This window comes from Strix uralensis, chromosome 9 (genome assembly GCF_047716275.1).
Source record: "Strix uralensis isolate ZFMK-TIS-50842 chromosome 9, bStrUra1, whole genome shotgun sequence".
NCBI classification, from domain to species: domain Eukaryota; kingdom Metazoa; phylum Chordata; class Aves; order Strigiformes; family Strigidae; genus Strix; species Strix uralensis.
This window is the reverse complement of record NC_133980.1, coordinates 7,865,547-7,890,261: the sequence shown is the minus strand read 5'-3', so window position 1 is coordinate 7,890,261 and position 24,715 is coordinate 7,865,547. Positions and strand designations below refer to the sequence as shown.

At 36.7% G+C, this 24,715-nt stretch overlaps 1 protein-coding gene across 1 annotated transcript in view; it reads right to left on the bottom strand.

Moving 5' to 3' along the window:
* NAALADL2 (N-acetylated alpha-linked acidic dipeptidase like 2) overlaps nt 1–24,715 on the bottom strand; it is a 489,848-nt gene that overhangs the window by 163,563 nt on the left and 301,570 nt on the right. The window contains exon 6 of the mRNA XM_074878173.1: nt 16,713–16,863. Within this exon, the coding sequence (XP_074734274.1) occupies nt 16,713–16,863 (151 nt within the window). The remainder of the gene's footprint in view (nt 1–16,712; nt 16,864–24,715) is intronic.

Here is a 24,715-nt window from a genome sequence, read left to right as displayed (position 1 = left end):
ACACAAATAATCAGGTCAAATAATGGATAAGTGGCAAATGGATTAAAGATCACCTCTTTCCTTGATAGATGGTGGTATCCTAGTGATACCTCACTCGCATCTTCTCAGAACAAGACATTCACAGCAAGAAAAGATTTTGAGAAATCTACCTGTTAGTCAACTTCATGTTTGTGTCCTTTTACCCATATCCTGAATATCTCCTACCACTCCTGTGTTATCCTAATATTAATGTCACTCTGTACCCTTGGAGTGTAACATGGTAAGGTTTAACTAATCTCCACTGTCATTTAAACTATTTTTCTTTCTAGACTTCAAATGTTTAATGATTTCAAAATATTGGAGACAGTAGCTTTACTGGAATTACAATTTCTAAATTACATTTGAGCACAAAACTTCTGTTATTATTATGTTCTAGTATAGGGTTTTTTTTACAAAAATAAAAAGGGAAGAAATCTAGATTAAACTAGTGTATCAATTTTCTTTGCCAATCACTTTATCTCTGTGCATTTCTCTGCACAACTCATAAAACAGAAACAGTAAAATCCCCTTCTTCTGTTCAGGAATTCCAAATCTCAGTATTTGTTCTTTAAACATGTGACAGCCAATAATTAGGCATTGTTCTAACTTGTCAGAACAATGATTTAAAAAGTCAACAATTGTCCAAAAATTGTCCAAAATAGCGTGGTTTTTTTTTTTTTTTTTATTAGCAAGGCTTCCTAGATAAACTGTGTATGTAATACCCATCAATTTTCTACTGACTGTCTGTCAGCCATTTAATTTTTTTTAAAGAAACTAATAAAAAATAACTAATTATTCAGTGATGATTCTTTAATATATTTGACTTTCAATATTTTAATTCTGTTTTAATTCTTAACATGCAAATCAGAGTATTGCAATAATCAGCAGTCTTCCACAATCAATATTTATTCATGTCTATAACTACTTAATATCACAATGCTTCCTTTTAGTCATTTTTGATTAACAACACACTGAAACACATCAGGCAAAACCTCAAAGAATAATGAAATTATAGCTGCATAAACAAGAATAAAGAAACTATGTTTACAGTATTACCCAGTAAAGAAATGCAAAGGCCAAAGGTAAAACTTTTGGAAGTATTAATGACTAAGATAGCAAAGAGGTTAAGAGGATGCTGGAACCCTTCTGGAGATCTTATCTCAAGCAAAGAGAGCTATTCTGAATGTTTCCAGATGTGCTTTTAAGATATTTCTAGCTGGATTTAACCTCTTTCCTCTGCAGATAGGATTCTCTGGTAGTAATGCATTTGTATTTCTGTCTTGTGAAGTATTAGCAAAAATAAAAAGGTTTATTGGGATTTATTTTTGTCCTGTATTCTGGTTATGATCTACAGAAAAGGACAGCGGAGAAGTAATTTTGCAGAATATTGTCCTACAGTATGAGTCTGGCAAAACAGTGTATTGTTCTCATATGTGATGAATGAAAGAATCAGACCACCTGAGTAGCCATCATATTATAAGAAAGGGAACACTTGTTTTCTTTTAGCTGATTGTTGTGACCCCTGTTTTGACAACACATATTCTCACTCTTCAGAAAAGTAAACACATTACATACAGATAAATTACAGATATTAAAAATAAAATGTGGAATAAAGAAGAATTATTAGAATATACGAAAAGGTTTCTTCTACTAGAAAAAAAACCCCACAAATCCATCACTTGAAGTCAGGAAGAAAAAAAAAAAGAAAAGAAATCCTGAAACTAACACCAGCCCGAAATACCTCAAAAAGGCATAAATCTTAGTATAATTCTAAATATCACTATTAAAGCTACTTGGAAACTTTTTTCAAAGTGTGCCTTAGTAAAAAAATCACAGAGTAATTGAAACACAAGAAAGGTAAACAAGTAACTCTCCAGAAAAGCAAATTGCTCATGGGTTAAATAATTCATTTTCCAAAAACCATCTTCCGTGCAATTTCCTGGGCTACAAGACTATGGATTATTGACTAGATGAAAGTCTCTTTTGATTTCCCGTAAGCATTTTGAGAAGTATTTTTCATCACTAAATTATTTTTTAAATGTTGGTATATTCTGAAATTATAATTACCAGCCTAACTGTAATTACTCTATTGTCTCCTATATCCTTTCAACGATCACCTCAATGATTCAAATTTAATGTAAAAAGTATACAATATTACAATTATGTGTATTTAAAAGTTGAAGAAAAGATATAGTAACATCCTTTTGAAGGGAAACTAGCTCCACACAATACTATTAATAGGATGCAGGAATTGCTTTTCTTAAGCATTAGAGCTCTTAGCAATTCTTTTGTTGCCACCCCAATAGGACCTGATCTTTATGTTGCTCAATATTCCAAGTCCCCCAAAATGCAACCAATTTTAGGAGGAATGACCAGGAAGGAGAAGCAGATAAGGTCTTTATTTAAACACTGTCAAAGTCTTTTGACATTTCTCCAATTACTTTATTTTCTCTCCATTAAGCAGCAGGTGTCTGTAGCCTTACCAGAAGATATGGAATCTGGGTATTGCAAAGTCATGGCTACAAAGTAAAAACCAGTTCATGTGAGGATACCTACCTTCTTATCATAACCAATTATTGTAGGGATACCAGTGCATTAGCACAGCTACTATAATTCAGTTCAGCTTTACTGGGCTATCAGACATAGCTTAAGAAAAGCAGTAAACATATGTGTATCTACAGATTTTGAAATACAGATAGTAGAACTGATACATAATGCTACAGAAGCAATCCCATATTTCAGAAGACAAAACTGATGAATCTGACTGTCAGACAATCACTTTATTCACATGATTTTGTCTTAGCTAGAGCAATATAGGGGAAAGCAGAAATTTCTGAGGCTTTGAATAGCTTTCCTGTGCCAAAATCTTGGGCAACAAAATTAACAATGCAAGCATTTCTTCCAGGAGTGACAACTTGATTTCATGCTGAAAAATTAGCTTTGAAAACCATGCAGTAACTGTAGCACCTACCAGAATAGTATGATGGTCACTGTAATTGACCTTCCAGAAAAACTCCATGTAGTTTTTCATGAATCCTCCTCCACAAAAGAATCATGAAGACTATTGTGATGTTGCAGCAGCTAATACAAACACTATTGGACCTTCAGGTTTCTTTTATCCTTTTCTCTTTATCATTGCTTCTCAGAACCACTGGATATATCTCCTATTCAGAAGGTATAATCCCTTTAGCACCCTCAAAAACTGTCTATGAACTGCCAAGACCATTCCTTACAGTCAGAGAAAAAACTAATGTGATGAAGTGTTACAGGGTATGTCATATAACTAATGCATTTCTCACCACGTGTCAAAAATTCCTTAATAAAAATTCTAAAATATATTTCATGCTGTCATATACCTCACTGCACACCACCCAGTACTGTGAAAAATCTTCTTTAATGTCTGCAATCTACAGACTATAATAATGTAAGTACCCACGTTCATCCATCTAATTCTCTCTTTAAACTTATAGCTCTCAGAAAACATTCACTGATTCTTCTAGTTCAGACAATTACTGCTATTTTTATTCTTTAGATTCGGTCATGAATGAATACCTGCATTGTGTTGAAATTGCATTAGATGGACACATTGAGTCAGTTGAATCGGTAACTTCTTCCTTTGTCTGCCAATTACAACAGGTGTCACAGAAGTTTTTAATACCAGATCATGATCAATTTAAAAGGCTGCACACTACCAACACACACAGGACTTTGTTCTTTAACATCAGAAAGACTGAATCCTTTAAACTACTGATCAAGAGTGAAGACCAAGAAATGAAATGCATGACATTGTTGATAATGATAGTTGATTCAAATAATAATTCTGTAACAGCTGATTCAAAAAAAAAAGCTGATTTCTAGTTAAAATGGAAAACCAAATTATATTTCTGCCAAAATCACATTCTATTCCCACATCTTATTTTGTTGATTAATGTTTTGGGTCATAATACAAACATGGGAATGGAAAAGACTATGCAGAACCTGTTCAGGCCTGATTTCTTATATATAGACCAGTATTTTGTTTCCCTTCCTATCATACAGCCATGCTTTCCCTAAGTGTTACAAGACAGACTGCTCTTATTAGCTGGACAATAAGGGAGAACATTACAAGCTATACTCTGTGGCTTTCTGTCTTCATGTCACAGGTCCCAGGTTCTTTTAGGACATCCTGTTCCAGATCACTTATATAATAATTTTTAATTAATATCAGTGTTAACAAAAAACTAGTTATCAGGCTGAATTTATTCTAAAATTTGTTACCTGCTCACAGAATCATAGAATAGTTCAAGTTGGAAAGGACCTCTGGAGATCATCCAGCCTAACCTCCCTGCTCAAAGCAGCATTAGTTAGATCAAGTTCCTTGGGACCACATCCAGCTGCATTTTGGATATCTTCTCTGGGCAACAATCTCTCTGGGCAATCTGTTCCAGTGTCTGGCCCCCCAAACAGTAAATATAGTATTTGCAGTACTCATATATTCAAAACACAATAAATCCAAAGAAAAGACAATAAAAAAATTAAAGCTAGGACTTTTGTCATCTTAAGGCAAGACAAGATATTAAAATGTCTTTTCAAAAACTGCTCCATAGCAAGGGGTGCCTACTAGGAGACATCTTACCAAATCACAGTAGTTTTATGCAAGTTTCAGTTGCCCATTTGTGATATAATACAACCATCAGGCAACAGGTTTTGTAACAGCTTCTATGAATGGCAACACTTCTGGCTGTTCAGAGGATAATGGTTTTTGATTTTTTTTTATTCTATGAAGTTGAAGAAGAAACTGAGACAAAGAAAAGTATTTTAATAAACATAAGTCATAAATCATAAAGAACATGACCCAAAACAAAACAGACATTAAAATTCAAGAATGATCTTTGCTAGGATCACAGAGATTTTAACTTAGAAATAAGTATAGATTTGTATAGCTAAAAATTACTTTATTAAGATTTATGTTACGATTTGTAAATCTCTTGCAGTATATCTACATATGCTTTAGGATTTGTAAATCCATTATAGGATTTGCAATTCAACTTTTCATCTTACAAAGCAAATGAGAGATGTAACTAAATCCTATCTTAAAGCACTGATACCTAAATCAGGGCTTCAAAGTTCAGAATTACAGGTCCATTGTATAAATCAGAGGACAAATCCAGACTCTAGAAACACAGATGTGTTTTGTATAACAAGACGAAATTGCCAGAAACTCAAAAAATAAAACTGAAGCTGTAACTTCTAGAAAACATTGTTGACTAGCTTAGGACTACTACTCCTGTCTAAGTGTTTCAAGCATGCTTCTCTTCTATGCTTTGGAATGTTGTACTAACAAACAAAAAAATATTTAAAAAGCACAAGTAATGCCTAACAGTTATGAAACCTATTTAAAATCCATGGATGTCTTCCTCATTTGCATTCTGTTTTAGGATTATTATTTTTTTTTATTAGACAGCAGTGAAGCTGCACTTCTGGGTTTCCTCTAGTATCCTGAAGCTCACAAGGTAATGCTTTCACTTTAAAAATAGAATGCTAATATTAAAAAAGTGATAAGAGCATCAAAGGACCTAAGGCTGACAAACCTAACATGACTACAAAGTAAAATTAACCATTTTGGTATTACTGAATTTCTTGATTTCCCCCCCGCCCTGTTATTTAAAAAAAAAAAAAAAATACTTTTATGCTATTATCTCTGTAACATTTATACAACTCTCCTAACACCTGAGTCACCTAATTTTATCTCAAGAAATATTCCACTCATACTATCTTCTCACAAAGCCTATATTCTCTCTTTCTACAGAACTTTTAAAACATTCCTCAAAGTAGTCCATTGTCAGGTGACGCATCCATTTTTTCAATGGATTAACAGCACATAATACTACTGCCCAGAGAAATATTTTGCCTCTTATCAGCAAAAATCAAAGTCATATGTAATACAGTGATTTTGGGAGGGAGCAGAGATAACTAACAAGGGAATTAATTCTTAATTTTACCTCACCTTCATTTACTACTGCAAAAAGCAAAATGGATTTTATACTATGCAAAATTTACTACTGCCCAAGTTTTAACTGCTGAAGGCTTGGCAATGTGTGGTTCAGTTCTCTCAGAGTACACAAAATATTTCTGAAAATCCCCTGCAGTCCTGGATTAAACTAGCCTTGGCAGAAATCACACAGTGGACTAGTTGAAAGACTGCTGATGCTTGGAAATCCAGGAAAAAAAAAAATAGGCATTTTAAAACATGAGTAGGCCAGCTGTTCTAAAATTAGTCTCCTTGTTACGAGCATTATACCAGAAAGGAATAGATTGTCACCACGTGTCAGCTTTAGCTGACATCTGCTATAAGAAAAAAATTTACCTCCCAAGTAGGCAGCACAAGCAGTTGTTCATTACGTATTTTGTAAAAGGTGGTCCCTATAGCACAGTATTTTAAATAAATATGCAGATCATTATATCACTATTCTAAAAGATCTATGACTTTGACGAGGTTTTAAATAACCCAAGAGGCTTCACTCTTTTTTTTCCACTAACTCAATAGTCCCACCTGTCAGCTATGCAAAATTAGCATATAAGAGGTAGTGGAAGTTACACATATTTTGTGCATATTCTTGTCTAATTGAAATTGTAACTGTTATCAAAGTTTCAAAGGTTTATTCAAATCATTCTCATACCTTAGTTTTGCGCAAGAAAAACATGTCAGATAACAAAAGCATCTGGCAACAAACTGACTGTTTCTCATTCTGGCATTGTGCCCATCACACAGCAAATATTGACTGGCATCACTGTGTACAGGGCTACTCCAAAAGCATTGAAGAAAGAAGCTTTGTAAGATGCCACTGCCTCCTTGTTACAGATAGTCTCCCACATTTATGAAATTCTCTTGTACTGCACAGCTGGCCCCTGGCCATCTTTACCCCCAGGTATTTTTTCCAGTACTGTCCCATTCCCAAAATGAAGCTCCACGCTTTCATAGAACAAACATCAGTGCATCTTAAATTGTTTTAGTAGAGGAAAGGAGAGAACAACTTTGCATCAAAACTGATGCAGTCTCTTACAGAAAGGCATCTTGCAACTTTGTACCAGCAACAGTACATGAATCTAATGTCCCTTAATAGAAAGGAGTCATGATCTCTAGAGTCATGTCGAGTGCACTTAGGCAATATGTCTACAGTGATTCATAACATCACACCTGAAGACCATCCAGTGGAGGTTAACCAGGCAGAGGAAGCTCCTTTTATCCATGGAACACCACTGGACACGATGCCTCATGTCTTCCCTGATCCAAAAGCATTTTGTAAAGCTACATTCTGCCATACCTAAGAAACCTCATCTACCACAATCCTTCAGCATCCAAACTGCAGTAACAAGTATAGCTTGTGGTATTGAGAAGCATGATAGAGGGAAGAAATAGCTTAAGAGAGCACTAGTCAGAGCAAGATGTAAATTCACCCATCAGGGCAAGCGCTGATGGGCTGGGAACCCTGAGTGATGAGGGAGCTCACGGATGTCAATGCGAGGCCATAAAAATCTTAGAAAGTTCATGGTGATGGGAAAAGGTTCATGAGGACATGACAGAAGCAAATATCACTCCTGTCACCTTCAAGAAGGAGGATCTGGGATCAGCCATGCATCAGTCCCTCAGAAAGTAATGAAGCAAATAGTCTTGGAAATAATTTTGGAAAGTATGAAGGACGAGAAGGTCAGTGGGAGTGGTATGAATGGATTTAGAAAGCAGAAATTACTGGCAAGTTTGAAAAAGATACGAAACTGGGAGTAATGGCTGATAGACCAGATGAATGTGCTGTCATTCAGAGGGTCCTCAATAACCTGGAGGAACAGGCTGCCAGAATCTCATGAAGTTCAACAAAAGGAACGGCAACATCTTGCATGGAGAAGGAATAAGCCCATGCACCAGTACCCACTGGGGGATGACTGGCTGGAACACAGCCGGGGAGAAAAGGTCCTGGTGGACAGCAAGTCAAGCATGAGCCAGCAATGTGCCCTGGCAGCAAAGGTGGCCAACGGCATCCTGGGCTGCATTAGGAAGAGCACTGTCAGCAGGTAAAGGGAGGCAATTCTTCCCCTCCACTCAGCACTGGTGCAACGACACCTTGAGTGCTGGGTCCAGTTCTGAGCTCCTTCACACAGAAGAGAAGTGAACATCGTAGAGCGATTGCAGTGAAGGGCCATGAACATGACTAAGGGATTGAAGCATCTGACACAGGAGAAGAGGCTGAGAGATGTGGGATTGTTTATTCTCGAGCAGAGAAGACTTGTGGAGATCTTATCAATGTGTGCAAATACGTGATGGGAAGTGGAAGAAGGTGGAGCCTGTTTCTTCTCCAGTAGTATTCAGGGAATGGATGAGAAAACTGAAATATAAGAAATTCCTCTTAAGCATAAGGAAAGCTATTTTTAGGTGAGGGTGGTCAAGCACTGGAAGACGTTGCCCAAAGTGACTGTGGTACGTGCTTGGAGATGCTCAAAACCAAACTGGACAATGTCCTGGACAACCTGCTCTATTTGACTCTGCTTTGAGCAGGTGGCTTGCCCTCCCACTATCTCCAGCGGCTCCTTCCAAGCTCAACTAGACTGTGATTCTTTTCCCCTGTGCCAAGAGCTGTGATCCCTTTACTGACATCAGTATCAGAGACATCCCAGCCACTCAATGATATGCCATGCTCTGGAGCACACTGTCACCGAAATCACACCCCCAATATGTTCAGACAGTTTTGACCATATTTGATGAACGCATACTGTTTACCCTGTTGTCTCATAAGCTTCCTTCACGACTCATGTTGTCCTTAGCCAATCAACTAAACCATCACAACAGTTTCCCCTTTCTTTTTTTTCTTTCCCCTCTTCTCAGTCCCCCTGGGTAGAGCATCCTTCTGTCTCTGAAGGAAAGAAAAGCAGTACATGTCTAAAAAAATCCTTTGAAAAGTACAAGCAAAATGCTTCTGAAAATTGGCCAAACCCAAACTGTGATGAATTACTTATGTGTTTTAGTGTTCCGCAGAACAGTATTATATAATATGATAGTACACATTTATGTAACAAAAAAGTATTTTCCACATCTCCATTTTACGATGATTAGGTTTTCTTCTGGGGGAGTTTCTACCTGTCTGAAAGTAGGAAGAGGTACTATTATCTTTTTTTATGCAGCTGCTCAATATGGTAAAGCAGTGGGATGGAACAGAGATCAAGTCGAATTAAAGATGCTTTGGTTTATTCTGGCTTGCAGTAGTTGAACTGCACTAGAAAAAATTCAATTATGAAACTAATTACATCTTTAATTGCTTAAACAATCAGCCAGCTGACTTTATGGTGCTCTTGATACTGTGCAGGTGCACTTGAAGGTGTTAAGTCTGCAATATGTAAGAGTTACACTGTAGTATCCCAACTTGTGCACAGGAGTTCCAGGAGGATAAAACTCCATTGTATTACAGACACGCACAAACATATGGGAAAGTTAACCCAACTTTATTAGCAAATACAATTCCTTTATTTATATGTACACAGCTACTATCTGCTTTATCTTCCTGTGAGGGGTGCCAAAACTGCTTTACAGTCATCCTGGTTCTGACATTTTTCCCTTTAGCTTCTATACGGCCAAAATTATTGACTGAACCTGACCAGAATTTCTACGTTGAGACAGCTGTATTTCTGGCAATTACAGCAGCGTTAATAACTAGTACCACCTACCAGAAATGCCTGCCTTTTACTCTGAGGTGTCATTTTAGCGGTATGCTTGAGTAAAACACTGTCAGCTCCAAAACAGGTATTTGCTTTGTACATACAAAATAGATTAATCAGAAAAAGGCACAACTAATAGTGAATTGGGCCCATTACGTTCAAAATATTCAATCACTTAACCCTTTTGTCTCTTCCCTATATTTCATCGTTTTAATAGAAGGGAAAAGTTCATTTTTTTTAAATTTAAAGAGAAAATTGACAGCTTCTTAAAATCCCTTCTCTGAATACAAAACTAAACACTAAATTCAGCCTAAATTCACAAACATATTCTGCCTCTCAGCATTTCTTTTAAATGAATATAGCTCTTCATTGAAAAATCAACAGCCAGTTTTAAATCTAAGATGCTTGAACAGTCATATTAAGAGAGAATCTTTTAAGTTTTGACAAGTAATACTACAACCAGAGTTTTGGAGCCTTCAAAAAGAAGTCCACTCAAAAGGTAACTACCTACTGTTCTAAGCCCTTTCTGGATCTCCCAACACCAGCAATAGCACTGTTGTTTGCCTGCAGTGGGGAGGTGTCATCACCAATCTGGTATCAGTCTACGCAAGTGTTTCAGTTGCAGTGAACAAAGAAATGTGTGTACAGGATGCAATTAGAAAAAACCTGAAAGTGACTGTATTGGTTTGCTATTTCTATGCATGTTTTTGCTATAAACTCAGATTTCATGCACAGATACTGCTAAACTTTCCTGCCTATCTCCTAGACACTGCTGGTTGAAAAAATCTCAAGCAACATTAGCTTAATTGGGTTCTGAATGAAAACAACTCCCACCCGAAACACAATGAAGCCACTGGAAAAGGCTATCAAAGATACAGGATTAGAAGAAAGCACAGTAATGTGCAGAGAAGGGTGTTAAGTAGCAAATGACTGGCAACAGGGCAAGCGGGCCATAAAATTGGCCTCTAGCTGACAGTCACTTCAGAGCTTAGCTGGTTCTTAAAATGGGTCATTATATATTGCTACGTGAGCAAACGCACAACTATTCATCCCTCTACCTTTGCAAACAAAAGTAGTTCCTCTCCTCATCCATACACATAAATCTAGTAAAATATTTCCTCAACAGCCTGTCTTGGGTCTCATCTGCTTCTTAACACCACATTACTGAGTGCAAGGGAGTCCTCACAGAACTTCCTGATGCTATAAAAGCAGACCCCCATCCTGGATTCTCAGACCATACAAAGACAATTGATTTCAAAGAGACTCTGCAGGCACTCGTGCTTTTATAGTAGCAGATCCCAGCACACCAGCTAGACTTATAGCCGTACAGTGACGGCTGTTTCGTGAGCACATAATAAATTAGCTCACTCGCACAAATTACATTGAGCTGAAATATCATGTCAGTAAAGCTATGGCAAGATTATTTTCAATCATGATCATGCAAAAGATTTAAATATGCTAAACTCACTTGTCAGTTGAGTAGCTTCAAAATTTTCATGTGGACACCACTTAAAATGCTGGTTTTGCTGGATGAGACAAAGTGGCTTCACTGGAAAACATTTTGTAGGGAGTCAAGGCTGTTAGTAGTTTGAAACTGTCTGAAATGTCAAGAATACTGAGGAGTCCTCTCCAACTTGTAAGGTGTCATGAAGTATTTAGGCAGTATGTTTTCCACTGAACTAATTCTGCAGCATAGGAAGCATCGATCTGTTGTTGTTCAAATAATTTGGCATTTATCACTTGCACAGTCCACCGTTTTAAAATCACATTGTTTTATAATTTTCTGTTTGAAATGGAGAAAAGTTTTGACCATATTTGAATATGGCAGTTTTAAGAGTCAAATGATACAAATGTAGCTAGCAAGCTATTACAGTACCACTGGCAGTAATTTCTCACCTGCTCTTCTAACACTAATTGATAAAATCATGGCATTTTTGATTCAAATTTGTTGCTTCCTCCCAAGGTGAAATTATAAGCAGCTTAATAGATGTTACCTGATATACAATACAAAGGTCTATACACTCAAACCTGTGAGCCTAAAATATCCAACTGATATTCTCAGTTTTAAATACAGGCAACACCCATTGAAAGCCAGACAGGAGGAAAAACTAAAAACCACAAAACCCAAAAAACTCAGAGAGCATGTAATTTGGTACTTAAATACAAATTTAGTTGCTTTATTGTATACTGCGAAATCTGAAGAGGCAGATCATGGATTCACATACCCTTTCAATCCTTAGTGTTAGAGGTATTATTGAAAATCTGCTGAAATTATTACTTGCTGTGCTCCCTATTCAAAAGCCAGTATTTTCCGAAGATTTACCTCTCTATTGTATTAGCACAGATTTTTTTTTTTTCTTCTTACAGAAAATAACACAGTATATCAGATACAACAGTGTAGTTAGTAATGATAAAGTGTGGAGGGTTTTTTTAAGGCAACTGCTAAAATTATGTCATGAGTAAAAAATAAAATGATCAAGAGTATATGTAAATATATACACACACACCCCTCTAAATTAAAATATGGCACTGTAAGCTTTTCTTTCTCCCCAGCTTCAGTCTGCCCTTAAGGAAAATGAAACAAAACAACCCAGAAGTCTGAATGTAGACAGTCATTTTACACCAAGTTATCTTCATATTTCATTTATCTGACATTATTAGTGGAAAGTAAACACAAATTTCGACAAAAAATAAATAAATCCCAGGATCATTTCCACAACTTCAAAGGCAAGCATAGAAAACTATCCTTGTAACTGTGTTTTGTTCTTTAAAAGAACAGACAACCCAAGGCTGAGGACATCTTGTAAAAAGTCATGATGATTTATTACAAAACATTTTAGAACATATGTTGCATATGCATGGTTAAAACTGTTACACAATGTTCTATTTTCTAGTTGACTTCTGCTCAGCTGGTTGCTTCAGAGGAGTAAAATATCATGAAGTAAAGGACAGTAAGGACAAACTCAGGTATGAGGCAGGAAGCACATAAACATACAGAATCATAGGGCTGACAAAAAATAAAGTAGGCGTACATTTTCATCACAGCATGTTCTTACTTACCCATATTCCAAGTAGTAGCAGTAGTTCCCTGTGTTCACTGCAGAAGAACTGGCTATGCTCAACTGAAGACTAACACATGACTAAAAAGGTAAATGCCATGGGCTTTTTATGATGCATATCTGGTGTTCTTTAACTTTTGCTGTAATTTATCAAAACATGGAGAACAGTGTGGTGGGTTAACTTTGGCCAGCTTCCAGACACCTACCCAGCCATGCTCTTGCTCCCCCTACTCAACAGGATAGGGGAAGAAAATAAGATGGAAAAGCTCATTGCTCAAGATACAGACAGGGAGATCACTTACCAACTACCATCATGGGCAAAACAGTGTCAACTATTGCCAATTAAAACAGATTTGGATAGTAAGAAACAAAACCAAAAAGATTAAAACAGCACCTTCACAATGCCTTTTTCCAGGCTCAGTTTCACTCTCCTGCCTGCCCAAAATTCTTGTCCTTTCTTAAATATGTTTTCAGAGGTACCTTCACTGATAGGCTGAGCTGTAGCCTGCAGTGGATCAACATCTCGCCTATTCCCTGTCTTCCCTGTCCCTTCTTCTGAAATCAAACCCTATTAGCAACGTTTGAGGAATGCTCATGTCAATTCCTCTGCCTGAATAGTGTTCACCATTCACAGTTCTAGGGACACTGTGAATTTCCCCTGTGTTATTGACTTTTCACCCAAATCCCTGTAATATAGCTCACATGACTAGCTGCTAACAATGACCTGAAGCATGGACTACTTACAAATATACTGCTTTGCCTTACTGTTATAACTACATAACAATTCTCTAAAACAACATTACACTTGAAACTCCAGCTGATAGCATAAGATTGTATTTTGCAGCTGTTATATTTCAGCATTTTTAAGCTCACAGAATTTACTATGATGCTGCCTGAATTCTTCATGAAATAATTTCTATTCCACCACTGCACAGATAGAGATTCTATTATGAGGTACCTTATCTCAGAGGCAGGGTTCTTAATGCTTATCACAATGTCACTTTTCTATTTACATACTAGGATTGGCAAATAGGTTCTATCCATATTTTTCTTTACTGATCCATTTCCTGTGTGGAAACAAATTTGATTTAAAATGGCTCTGAAGTCTAGCAATGGAGAAATCATATATAAGTCTGCCATACAAAGGTAGGTGAAAGGAAGTACATCATTCAAAAAGTCAAAATGGAAAAAAAAAAGTAGATGGAGGAAATCACTCAAGCTTTATGCTATTCTTCTAAACTTTATTTTCAGTATAATTTTTGCTACAGAAGTGTCTCATCTCCCTCTCAAGCTTCTTAATCCCATATGTTTAATTCCTTGAGTCCCACTCACTGGATCTGTTTAATTTCAAAAGCAGGAAGATAGAAGGAAGACTTCTAAAAATGGAGGATACCAGTCTTTGGCAATCAGAATCAGGAAGACAGAACTGATGCCCACAAAGGCTCATATGATTGTTTCAGCACTGATGTGACATAGGATTGGGAGTCTTAAGAACAGAATTACATTATCAAACCAAAGCTGCAGAAACTTTTACATAAGTGCTGTTCACTTCCTTTTCCACATCATTACTTTTTTCTCTTTAATAAAGAGAGATCAAAAAAATCATTCCACTCATAGGTAGTAGGGATCTCAAACCCATCCTCAAGCTATTTCTGTACATTCTAAAATAATTCATATGCAGAAGCGCAGCATTTAATCTTCATGAAACAGAAAGTTTGAGCTAAAACCTCAGGAGAACTCCAAAGTTCTCTCTGAACCATTACATAAACCCCATTTGAAAATGTTGTCAACTTTGAGAAGAGATCTGTAAATGGTATCATTTCCTGAAGATTTTTTCCTAGGAAAAAACCTGAAGCAGTCCAATACTCTGACACCAGAGAGAAATTTGATTTCAGACTAAAAGAATGTGAAAAACATAGGCAGCAGCATGAAGATACAAGATTCCTACCTTTTACTCACCTAGTACGAGACTAAGTTTGGATCACTCATTTTACTAGGAATTTCCCAGAACGGTAGTAGGAGCAGTCCCTGAGATTGTAATAGTAACAGTTCTTTTGGCAATGTGTGGAGTGCAGATGGTGTCAAAGATACGCCAATAACTTAAGCAGGAGCTTCCAATAAAATCTCTTGTAGTGCACGTTATACTCTGTGAATCAAAGTGATAGGGGCAACCCTGGGTATCTGGCACTTTTATTCTACATGTAGTCAGTTTAACTACCTTATATGCAAGCACATCCCTCAGGCAAAAGTCCACGCTCCAGACATATTTGTATTTGTCACAGGTATAAGTTACCCCTAACCAAATTGATTCATAGCCTCCGGAGAAAAAAATCATCATCAGAAACACAGGAATTGCTTCATTCTGATCTACCTTCCAGTGACAGAACCATGAAAAAGAGTTTCCTCAAGTGTTCCTTTAAGCACTCTCCAGATCATCATTGCATTCCATGATCAAAATATAAATGATTATAGGAACATGATAGCCTCTCCCTGCTTATGAATGCTGCTCAGAGATTTAAAGCCACAGACAAGCCACACTAAGGGTTCTAGTAGAAAACATCAATATACTTATATCACCATTTTCCATACAATTAAGCTTCTTTTTCTCAAACTGGAGATTGGAATGCACACTGCCGATGAGATCATTTACTGACAGAAAACCAACACATAAAGTTTAGACACTGAAATGGCATCTTCATGTTGGTGTATCTGTTTTAATTAGCTCCAGTTTTCATGTAGGGTAAATAAAACATTAAGGAGTCAGCCAGACAGATAAGCGACAAACTGTTTTTTCGAATAGCTCCATGAAATGAGCAAGAATAGAGCTTAAAGAGTGTTATATTTACCTCTGTAGCTCCCAGGGCACTTTTAAGAACACTGGGTCAGGTACACTGAGACACTGAGAAAATGTGCAATTTCTTTCCCACTGAGCTGTCAAGGCATCCATGCTGTGAATAGCTAACACCCTTCTTTGACAACCAGGCAAATATTTCTATTTTCTGCCATTCTAGTCATGAAGTATCTCAGTGTTGCCTCAGTTGATTTAGTGCCAATTCAAGTCATACTTTAGATGTCTGAGCTAGTAACTGGACCAAATATTCTTGATGAAGCCTTGCCACAAACTCACAGACTGCTGCTTAATACATTTCCAAATAGTTAGATAGTAAAAAAGGTTGTAAAGCTGAAAAGGCAGCAGAGAAGCAGAACATTCACTGAACTGCCAAGAATGGAGATTTAAGCGGTACATACAATTCAAATATGCTGCTGCTGCTATTTATTGTTAACATTGCTTTAAAAAAAAAAAACAACAACCCTGAAACTTATAAAAGAGTATGTAGTTCCTTAAAATCAATTCTTTATATCCCACACTTTGAAAATACATGTATTTAGAAAAGCATAATTGATAACCAAGTCTATCCTGGCAGAACTGAGGCAAGGCTAAATGAACATATGCTATTAAAGTGATAATTGTGCTAAGACACTATAAAAATTATTTTTTCTTACATCTTTTCAAATATACATTTCTGATTACATTTCACTTGCACCTATTGACCAGAAGTTTCCATTACCAGTACCAAAGTGGAAGAAAGAATGAAGGGAAGGAATATTTCTTTCAGTAGGGACAGATCCTGTGGAACCTGTTCAGAAACCACTGGATTAGTACTTCACAGCTTTCTTTTCCCATGGGATAAGAGGAAGGAATAAAGGTTCAATGTGTGAATACACAAATACAAAAAGAAACAAAATAAATTATTTAGAGTGCCAAGTGTTTAGAGTAAAGCACTTTTGAGATTGGATTCCATCCTTTGAGCCACACTGCATTACACAGTGTTCCCTTACTCAGAGTTTCTATTTCAGACAGGATTTGGTTTAGTGTTTTAACTCCCATACTTACAATCTAACAGAGAATTAAAATGTCCATTAACTGAATATGCCTTGAACGCTACTTACCAATACTGGCATAACCAGGTGTTGATGGATCTCCTCCGCTGTTCAAGGAAACCATAAAAGCTTTATCGGCAAGATCTGTAGTCTTTGGTAAGTCACAAGGATCAGCGTAAAGAAGAACACCACCAAACCCTGCATCTTCTAACAGAGAAAGCTAAAGGAACAAACAACATAGGTGACTATTAACAAAAACGATAACAGAAAACATTATTATTTATTTTAATTACTATTGAGATAGAGGCTTTATCATGCATCAGGCTCTCACCATACTATGCTCTGTACAAAGACAGGTGCAGTTCCAAACTATTTGTAATATAAAACCAGCAGCTATTCTTTGAAAAGACAAAATCAGCCCCCCAAAATACTAATTAAAAGTCAAGTTACCCAAATCATGTCAAAAGCTACTTTCAAAGCCTAACAAGAAAAAGAATTCTGACTTTTAAATCATATGTAGTATGTTGAGGAAACACTCACTACAACTGCATTTGAGATTTGAAACTGTTCCATCTTCACGTCTTTTGTTGTGATAGTCAGACAAAGATGGTGTGTTGGAAATTATATTCAGGTGAGGTACTGACCGTTACTCAGAAACATACACAAAGAGATACGAGCCGAGCCACCTTTCTCCCTACTCATTGGACACTTGCTAGAATTACAACCTCAACATGTTTTCACGTGATATAAATACCATCTTGAAAATGCCTTAGTTTTGAAACTAATCTTATTAAAACATCTTGAGTACACCTTCCATATTTTCCATACTATTAACAATATGACATTCCTGCTTAGTTTACCTCTTCAAGGACATGCATAAGTGTGTATAGCACATACTCGATATTTGCATACACTATCATCAGTCTTGCTCATGATTTCTGGACACCATTATTCTTCAGTTAAGAGAGAAATCAAAAGGTGTTTACAGGATTGGGAAAAAAAAAAAAAGGCAGTCTAGCTTACCCAAACCTTGGAGTCTGTCTCCTGTCAGACAGATAGCTTTTACTCTCTCTCATTAGAACATCACAGCTTGAGTTGGTAATAGTAATTAGCTTTTCCAAAAAATCTATAGATCTGGTGCAGCAAAATCAGGCAAACTTCCCCAAAGTCAAGGACAAAAGCATCCAAGCACCATAACTTGCATAGATCAATTTTGACTGAAAAATCTCAGGTTTTCCCTTTCATAGAGAACTGAAAAATAAGGGGATTTCATTCTGAAAAAGATGAAATCAAATTGTAACCTAGCAAATACTCCCATGAAATGAGATGACCCTTCTGTGTAATGCCTGCATATTTGGAATTGACTGAAGACTACAATGACACAAAACTATATTAATTTTTCAGACAGAAGTAATTCTGGTATTTAACAATTATTTTACTATTCACTATGTTCGACTGATGACTTTCCAAATGGCTCCAACTGGTCTGAGGAATGACTCCATGTATATGATGTTTCTGGACTTCACAACTCTGATGCTGTAGGAACACGAGAACTTGTTACTATACCTCCATTTCTCAGTTCAATTGTTCTTCTCCTTCTGTTTTTTAGACACTTCATTTTTTTTCTGTGTATATACTGTTTTCAATTTATCTCCTGGCTGTTGGTTTTAAGGAATGTTTATGCATAGTCCTTTGTGGCTTTACAAGTATGTAAATTACATGAATATATGACATCCAGTTTAAGCCTCAAAAGCATGTGATGTTTAGTTCTGCTTTTCTTGAAAGACAGAAAAAAATGTATAAAAATAGCAGCCTACTATTTGCCTTTTTTATAAGTAAACATGTCCGATATTGTGATTTGCCAAGATTTTGACTCAAAAGTCTGAATTCAGATAAACAGATGCAAGTGAACCTGTTGAATCACTTGTGTAATCTTATGTATCTTATTCAAACAAGCAATCCCTAGATGAAAAGGGACAGTCTGTCTGAGAGAACTCTATTCAGATGAATATGAGTGTGCAGAGTAGAGAACGTGACTAGCACAGATGTTTAAAAATGTATTACAGGCCCTAATGTAATGCAGGAATAAAAATTTTCAAAATGTTAGGTTTGTTTATTATTGTATTGTTCTCTTTCAAATTCATGTTCATATTCAGCCAGGATTTGATTGCACAATAAAAGGGGTGGGGCTAGTATATGAGAAGCAGGACACATGACAGCTAAATGATGTAACAACCAGGATTTAAAATGACAATTGTCTTTTCTTTTCCTGCATCCATAACCAGTATGTTTTTATTCAACTCTAGTCTTACTGAATAGCATAGAAATAGGAAACACAGATGCAATCTTTACTTTGAAGAGAGTTTTAAAAACTTTTAAAGTAACAAAAATCACTACTAAATTCCTCTGTTTCACCGAGAGAAGGTAAATACACAGTTGTTATTCACAAAGCGCAGCAACCACTGCTGCCATGGCTACAATCTCTAGTAAGGAGTTGTGTTGTACATGTGAAATTATAAAACAGCTTTCAGATTTCAGCTATAATTGCTGCTCTTTAACTTTCCTACAGTAACATCACAACTATGCCAACAATAAATGAGTATTGTTGCTTCCATCTTCATCTTAAATAAGTCAATACCTTAACAGACTTAAAGTGCCCTAGCACAAAGAATCTGAGGAAGGTACTGAATGCTTTTTTACATGGCTAAAGATTGTAGATTAAGCCCTTAAAGTAAACTGGGACACATCTATTCAAATCAATGGATTATTTTAGATTGTAGAACCAACTAAGAGCAGAATTTGCTCCTTATGGTTTTGGGTGTATGCCTCCTCCACCTCCCAAAGCCACAAACATCTCAGAAAAAAATGGAAACAGCAGAACACTTGACAAGAAAACAGACACTGGTGCCCACTGTTAACCCTTTCATTAATTGTGGCTGCTTAAATCCTCCGTTTTTAGAGTCACTTACAAAACAGTAACTCTTTCAATCCAGTATATTAAATCACCCCATAAAACATTCTGGACTCAGTTTAATCTAATGTTGCTTTAGTCTTGCTGCTTTATCAAAGGCCCTGTTGTGTAACTGGGGACAGATTGGCCTTGTAAACTCTGCGCACCACAAGGCACCATTAAATTGTCTTTTGAAGATGATGTGGCTGAAGCAGTGAAAAGACACGCCTTTATTTTACTCAGGGAGGTTCTTATATAAGAAGGTATTGCTTGAATGTAAAGCGCAATGACTATAACATCACTAGCTTTAGATATACTAAATGGTTACCCTGATAACACATTCAAGTTTCTGGACAGGAGAGCAAGATAACTGATCTGCAAGAGTAAACAAAACCAATTCTTTATACAGGCAGATTGCAATAGCCTCGAGAACTTGGTTTTGCTCTAACAAGAAAACTCAAAACTACTTCTCCATTTTAACTGTACCATCTCTGAATGTTGCAGAGGAAACATGTATCTTTTGTATTGGTACATAGGTAACAGAGACTAGGTCTGTACTCCACATTTGAGCCAAGCTTTACTGTTGGGCTTTGGCCACAAACCTCCTGGCAGATAGGCAGTAGGTCAAAAGTAAGCTGAGCACGACTCTTCACTGGAATAAACAAGCAACAAGAAGCAGGGGCCACTACCTGTCACAGCTGACTCTAATGTGTTTTATCTCACCTGAGGCTAGTGTGCACCTGAATGGATGCTTCATCAGGGGGTTACCTTAGTGATCTGAATGCAGGAACAAAGAGAAGTGACTATCACCTCTCTATATGAAAATCCAGTGTAATGCAGTAAGAGCTGTCCTTAAATGACTGGTTATAAACAGGGAAGCAACACAGCAGGCAGTGGCCTCAAGCTGTATTTGTTATCTTTCAGCTCAGAGAAAAGTCTGCCTCGCTGAAAATCTTTTCCCCTGGTCTCCTCAGCTCAGTGTACCCTTGCACCTCCCAAGCATCAAAAAACACATGAACAATCAGGTAACCAGGCTTCATTCTTTTCCAGAGAGTACATTGGACTGGTTACCTGCTAACCACGGAGCCTCAGAAGGATTAAAAGCATGCACATTGAACCATGTAGCTGTTAAAGAAGGGCTCTCACTTTCCAGTCAGAAATAAAGCCTGACTGCATCAGCACTACTCTGATGTTCTGTTCATGGGAGCCGCATCTTGGGGTTGAGTTTCAGCTGTCATTTCTTGGGCAGAGAGCAGAAAAGCACATCACACTTCGGTCTCATCTGGATTACACCAAGTAAGAGTGCAGAGATAGCTAAGAAAGAGCTTCCTAAACTGTTCGCTCAGTGCTCCGAACACCTTATCTTTTCTAATCCAGAAAGACCCTAATGGCTTAAAGACAATGAAATGAGCATGCCATCTTTGCTCTCCCTTTAGTTGATCCCTTTTAGTTGATTCCCAGTGCTAGTTCTGTTTACAGATGATTTATAAAGTAGTAATGCGTGATCAACTGATGAGATGCATCACAACATGGTATATTCCTAAACCCAATAATGTTAATGATGATTATGAATGCATCAGAAAAAAAAGATGACACAGGTAACTGTGGATTAGAACCACCTACCAATTACATATTAAAATAGTTTCTCACTATTAGCAGTTCCTCCCACTATATTTGGAAGTGGTCCCAAAATATAGCCAAACTTTCTGCAAACCTTGCTGTGTCACTGTCTAGACATTTCTGCATCTTTGTGAAACCTCTTTGCCATCAGTCATGGTATCAAAGGCGCACTCAGCTGCAGGTTTGTGGTTTGTCTTTCTTCTGGTGAAGGTCATTTCTTCTCTCTCCCCTTTAATTCTCCCCTAAATGTTATGCTTTATAAGGTATGATACCAGCCCCATTACTGACAAATATTGCCTCTGTAAGACTTCTTTAGTCTGCTTTATATGCTTGTCCGTTTACGTGCCTTGATCCACAGTAATGATTGAGCCACCGATTAGCTGGCACAGAAGACTTATTTCACAGGGCAGAATACCTCAGTGTATTCCTGCAAGTTTAATGAAAATGGGATACTGAGTAGACAAGAGACAGATCCTGCTAATGCACCACACTGAGAAGGCGTTAATAAAATCTGGAGAGCTTACTCCTTAATGGAAGGGGGAAGAACCATTCAAGAAATCACAAGAGAGAGTGTGACAGATGGAAAAGAATACAGAAACTTGGATCACAAATTAGACACCACAAAATCCAACCTCAAGAAACAAAGCTGTGAAAAACCTGTTCACCAACCAATGGAACAAACCTGTTCTTTTATCGAATGATACATTGTGTAAGATAATGCAGTTCAGTACAGGACATGCTGGCTTACAATTCTATATATAATAAGAGATTGTCATTATGGAAGATTCTATCCTTACTCAAAATAAGTAGCAGTAAGACTGTGTCTGGAAAAGTTAATTTAAAATACAGCAACTCTGAAATGCATTTCACCATTTGTATATACGTTGATGAGAGTTTTTCAGCATGTGATAAATCAAACTCTAGTGCTGGGAAAAAAATGAACCAGATCTCTTCATTTTACTGTAGGTTCCCTTCTGCTACATTTTACTTCTCAATATAAGGTTCAATACAAATCCAGCGATGTTTTCTTATTAGACCCAATTCTGCTTTCAACTACAGCACATAAGCCTTCAGACTTTCAATTATTATGTAATGGTTAAAATGTATCAGTAAATACAACAATATAAACTAGCTGCACAATGGTATTTAACATTTCTCCTTTACCTCATTATCATGTATTTTCAATACTATGCGAATACAATTGAAAAGCCTACATTTCAAAAAGACCTTTAGCACACGATGCTGTCTTCAGCCAAAAGTCCTCAAAATGAAATTCTCTTCAGAAGGCATTCGTGTTCGTGTATTTCACATTATTGGAAGTGTGTATCTCAGTTGGATCCTCAGTCCTGTACACAGATAACTTACACTAATAGTGTTAGGCTGTTCATTGAACCTACTCATGTGGTTTTGAAAGCCTTTCTACTGTATCACCACAACATGGCAGAAAGAGGCTCTTGTGTAAATCACAATCTAAGCAATTATGCCATACTGACATACTGCTGTCAGTACCATGAAGATCATATACCCAACCTCTGTGAATTTATTTACATGAAAACCTGGAAATTTCAGTCACAACAATTAAAAAGGAACTAAGACACTCTGTAGAGGGGTACCTTTGGTATACCAAGGCGCCAAAGCTTTAAGTGGTGCATTAAGCAAGCATTTATCTTTTTTCTTAACTCTTATCACCAGTTTTATGGCAGAAAAAAAAAAAATCAAAATATGTCTGTGTCTGGCAAAGTAACATAACTCTAAAAAAGATTAAACATACTTTCGCTACAGGCACTTAGAGAACGCTTAAGCGTGGGATTTTTTAAGCTTAATAGGGCAGTTTCACTCCTTAAATCTGCTCACAAAATTACAAAAATGATATATTACCCGATATCTGTGTTAGTGTAAATTACATCACAGTTCTTTAGATAATAAAGGTCTTTAAGTGTCAGTTACTGACAGTACAGCAAAATTCATACTGGACCATGCTATGATTCTAGCATATGACCTATTCCATATAACTTCAGGGCAAAAGTCTTCATCTTCCTAAAGCCAGATTCACAATTGCACTGTTTATTAGAAGTGCATTCAGGTGCTAACACAGTAAAATCTGGACATAATGCATTCATAAAATAAAAACTTAATGGATATTCCTGCTTATGTGCTGATTGCCTGTATATAATTATCATCCCCTGTTCTCTGCCTCTTCTAGGTAATCCACACAAAAATGCATGCAGAATTTTATATTCAAAGTCAAAATACATACAGAGCATTGAAACAAAAAAGCATTTTAAAGTAAAAAACTAATTAGTAAAACAAACAATACAATACACAATAATATTTCAGAGGAAGAAAGAAAATATTTCAAAGATATATAAAAAATACATCTATTAACTATTACTCTGTTTAAAATCAAACATTCATAAAAAATTGTAGAAGCTGTATCTCCTATTGTCATTACACTTCAGTGCAACGATCAGCATTAATTAGACAAGTAACAGTAACCAGTTTTTAACTACTGCATTTTTCAATTCGTATTGCAATGTGCAAAAGACATGGTTCGTTAAACTGAGACACAGCTTTACTAGCTGGACAGGCTACAAGTTATTAATTACTCTTTTCTACTGAAGTTCCAATTAAAATCATGATGATCTGAAAGGAACTCCCATCTCATTTTACTAATTGGCAGCACATAAAATTAACAAGCAAGGGGAAAGCACCATTTAAACTGTTGGAAGACCTCACTGACATAACATCTTTTTATTTCTGAAACAGATTGCTTGAGTAGAAAAATAAGACTTTGCATACTGCAGATCTAATTAGATGCCACTGTCCTCTCAATTACCTACTATAATACGGAGTATCTGGAAGGTGCAGTGCTAACACAAACAGGACTCAAGGCAGAAAAGAACCGTCTAGATACACATGTCTTCATTTTTATACCACTCTTCCAGGTTGCATATTTTTGACAAGTAAGGTGGAAAAGGTTCATTTTGGCTTCAGCTTAATTTTTTAATACTGCACTTAATGTTTAATCATGCTTCTATAACTCCCATCACAGAGATCTAGGGACAGCGTTCAAAAGAATTCTGTGGCAAAACTATCTGAAGAGGTTTTGGCTTGTGCTGGTCAATCCTCAAGGTGATGCATTAAGATAGTAAAAGAGATGGAGGACATAGCCAGTTTAATGGCTGACAACACGGGGATGATGAAAAGAAATACATCTTTCCTATTCAGCTCAAACTGTGCCCTTGTCTAAGGAATGACACCATTGCTATATCGAACAAACAGGACTGGGAAAAGGATTAGGCTGCATAAAACTTCAAAAAGCTAGAAATGCAGACAACAGTGATCTCATAAATGACAGGCTATTCCCATAAAGGTCTTAGAAGGTGGAAAACATACTGCACTGGAATTAAAGAAACTATTCCTGACATACAGTGCCATATATATGAACAATACAAAATCAAATACTTGCTCTGCATCATGGCAAGACCTTAAAATTTTGATG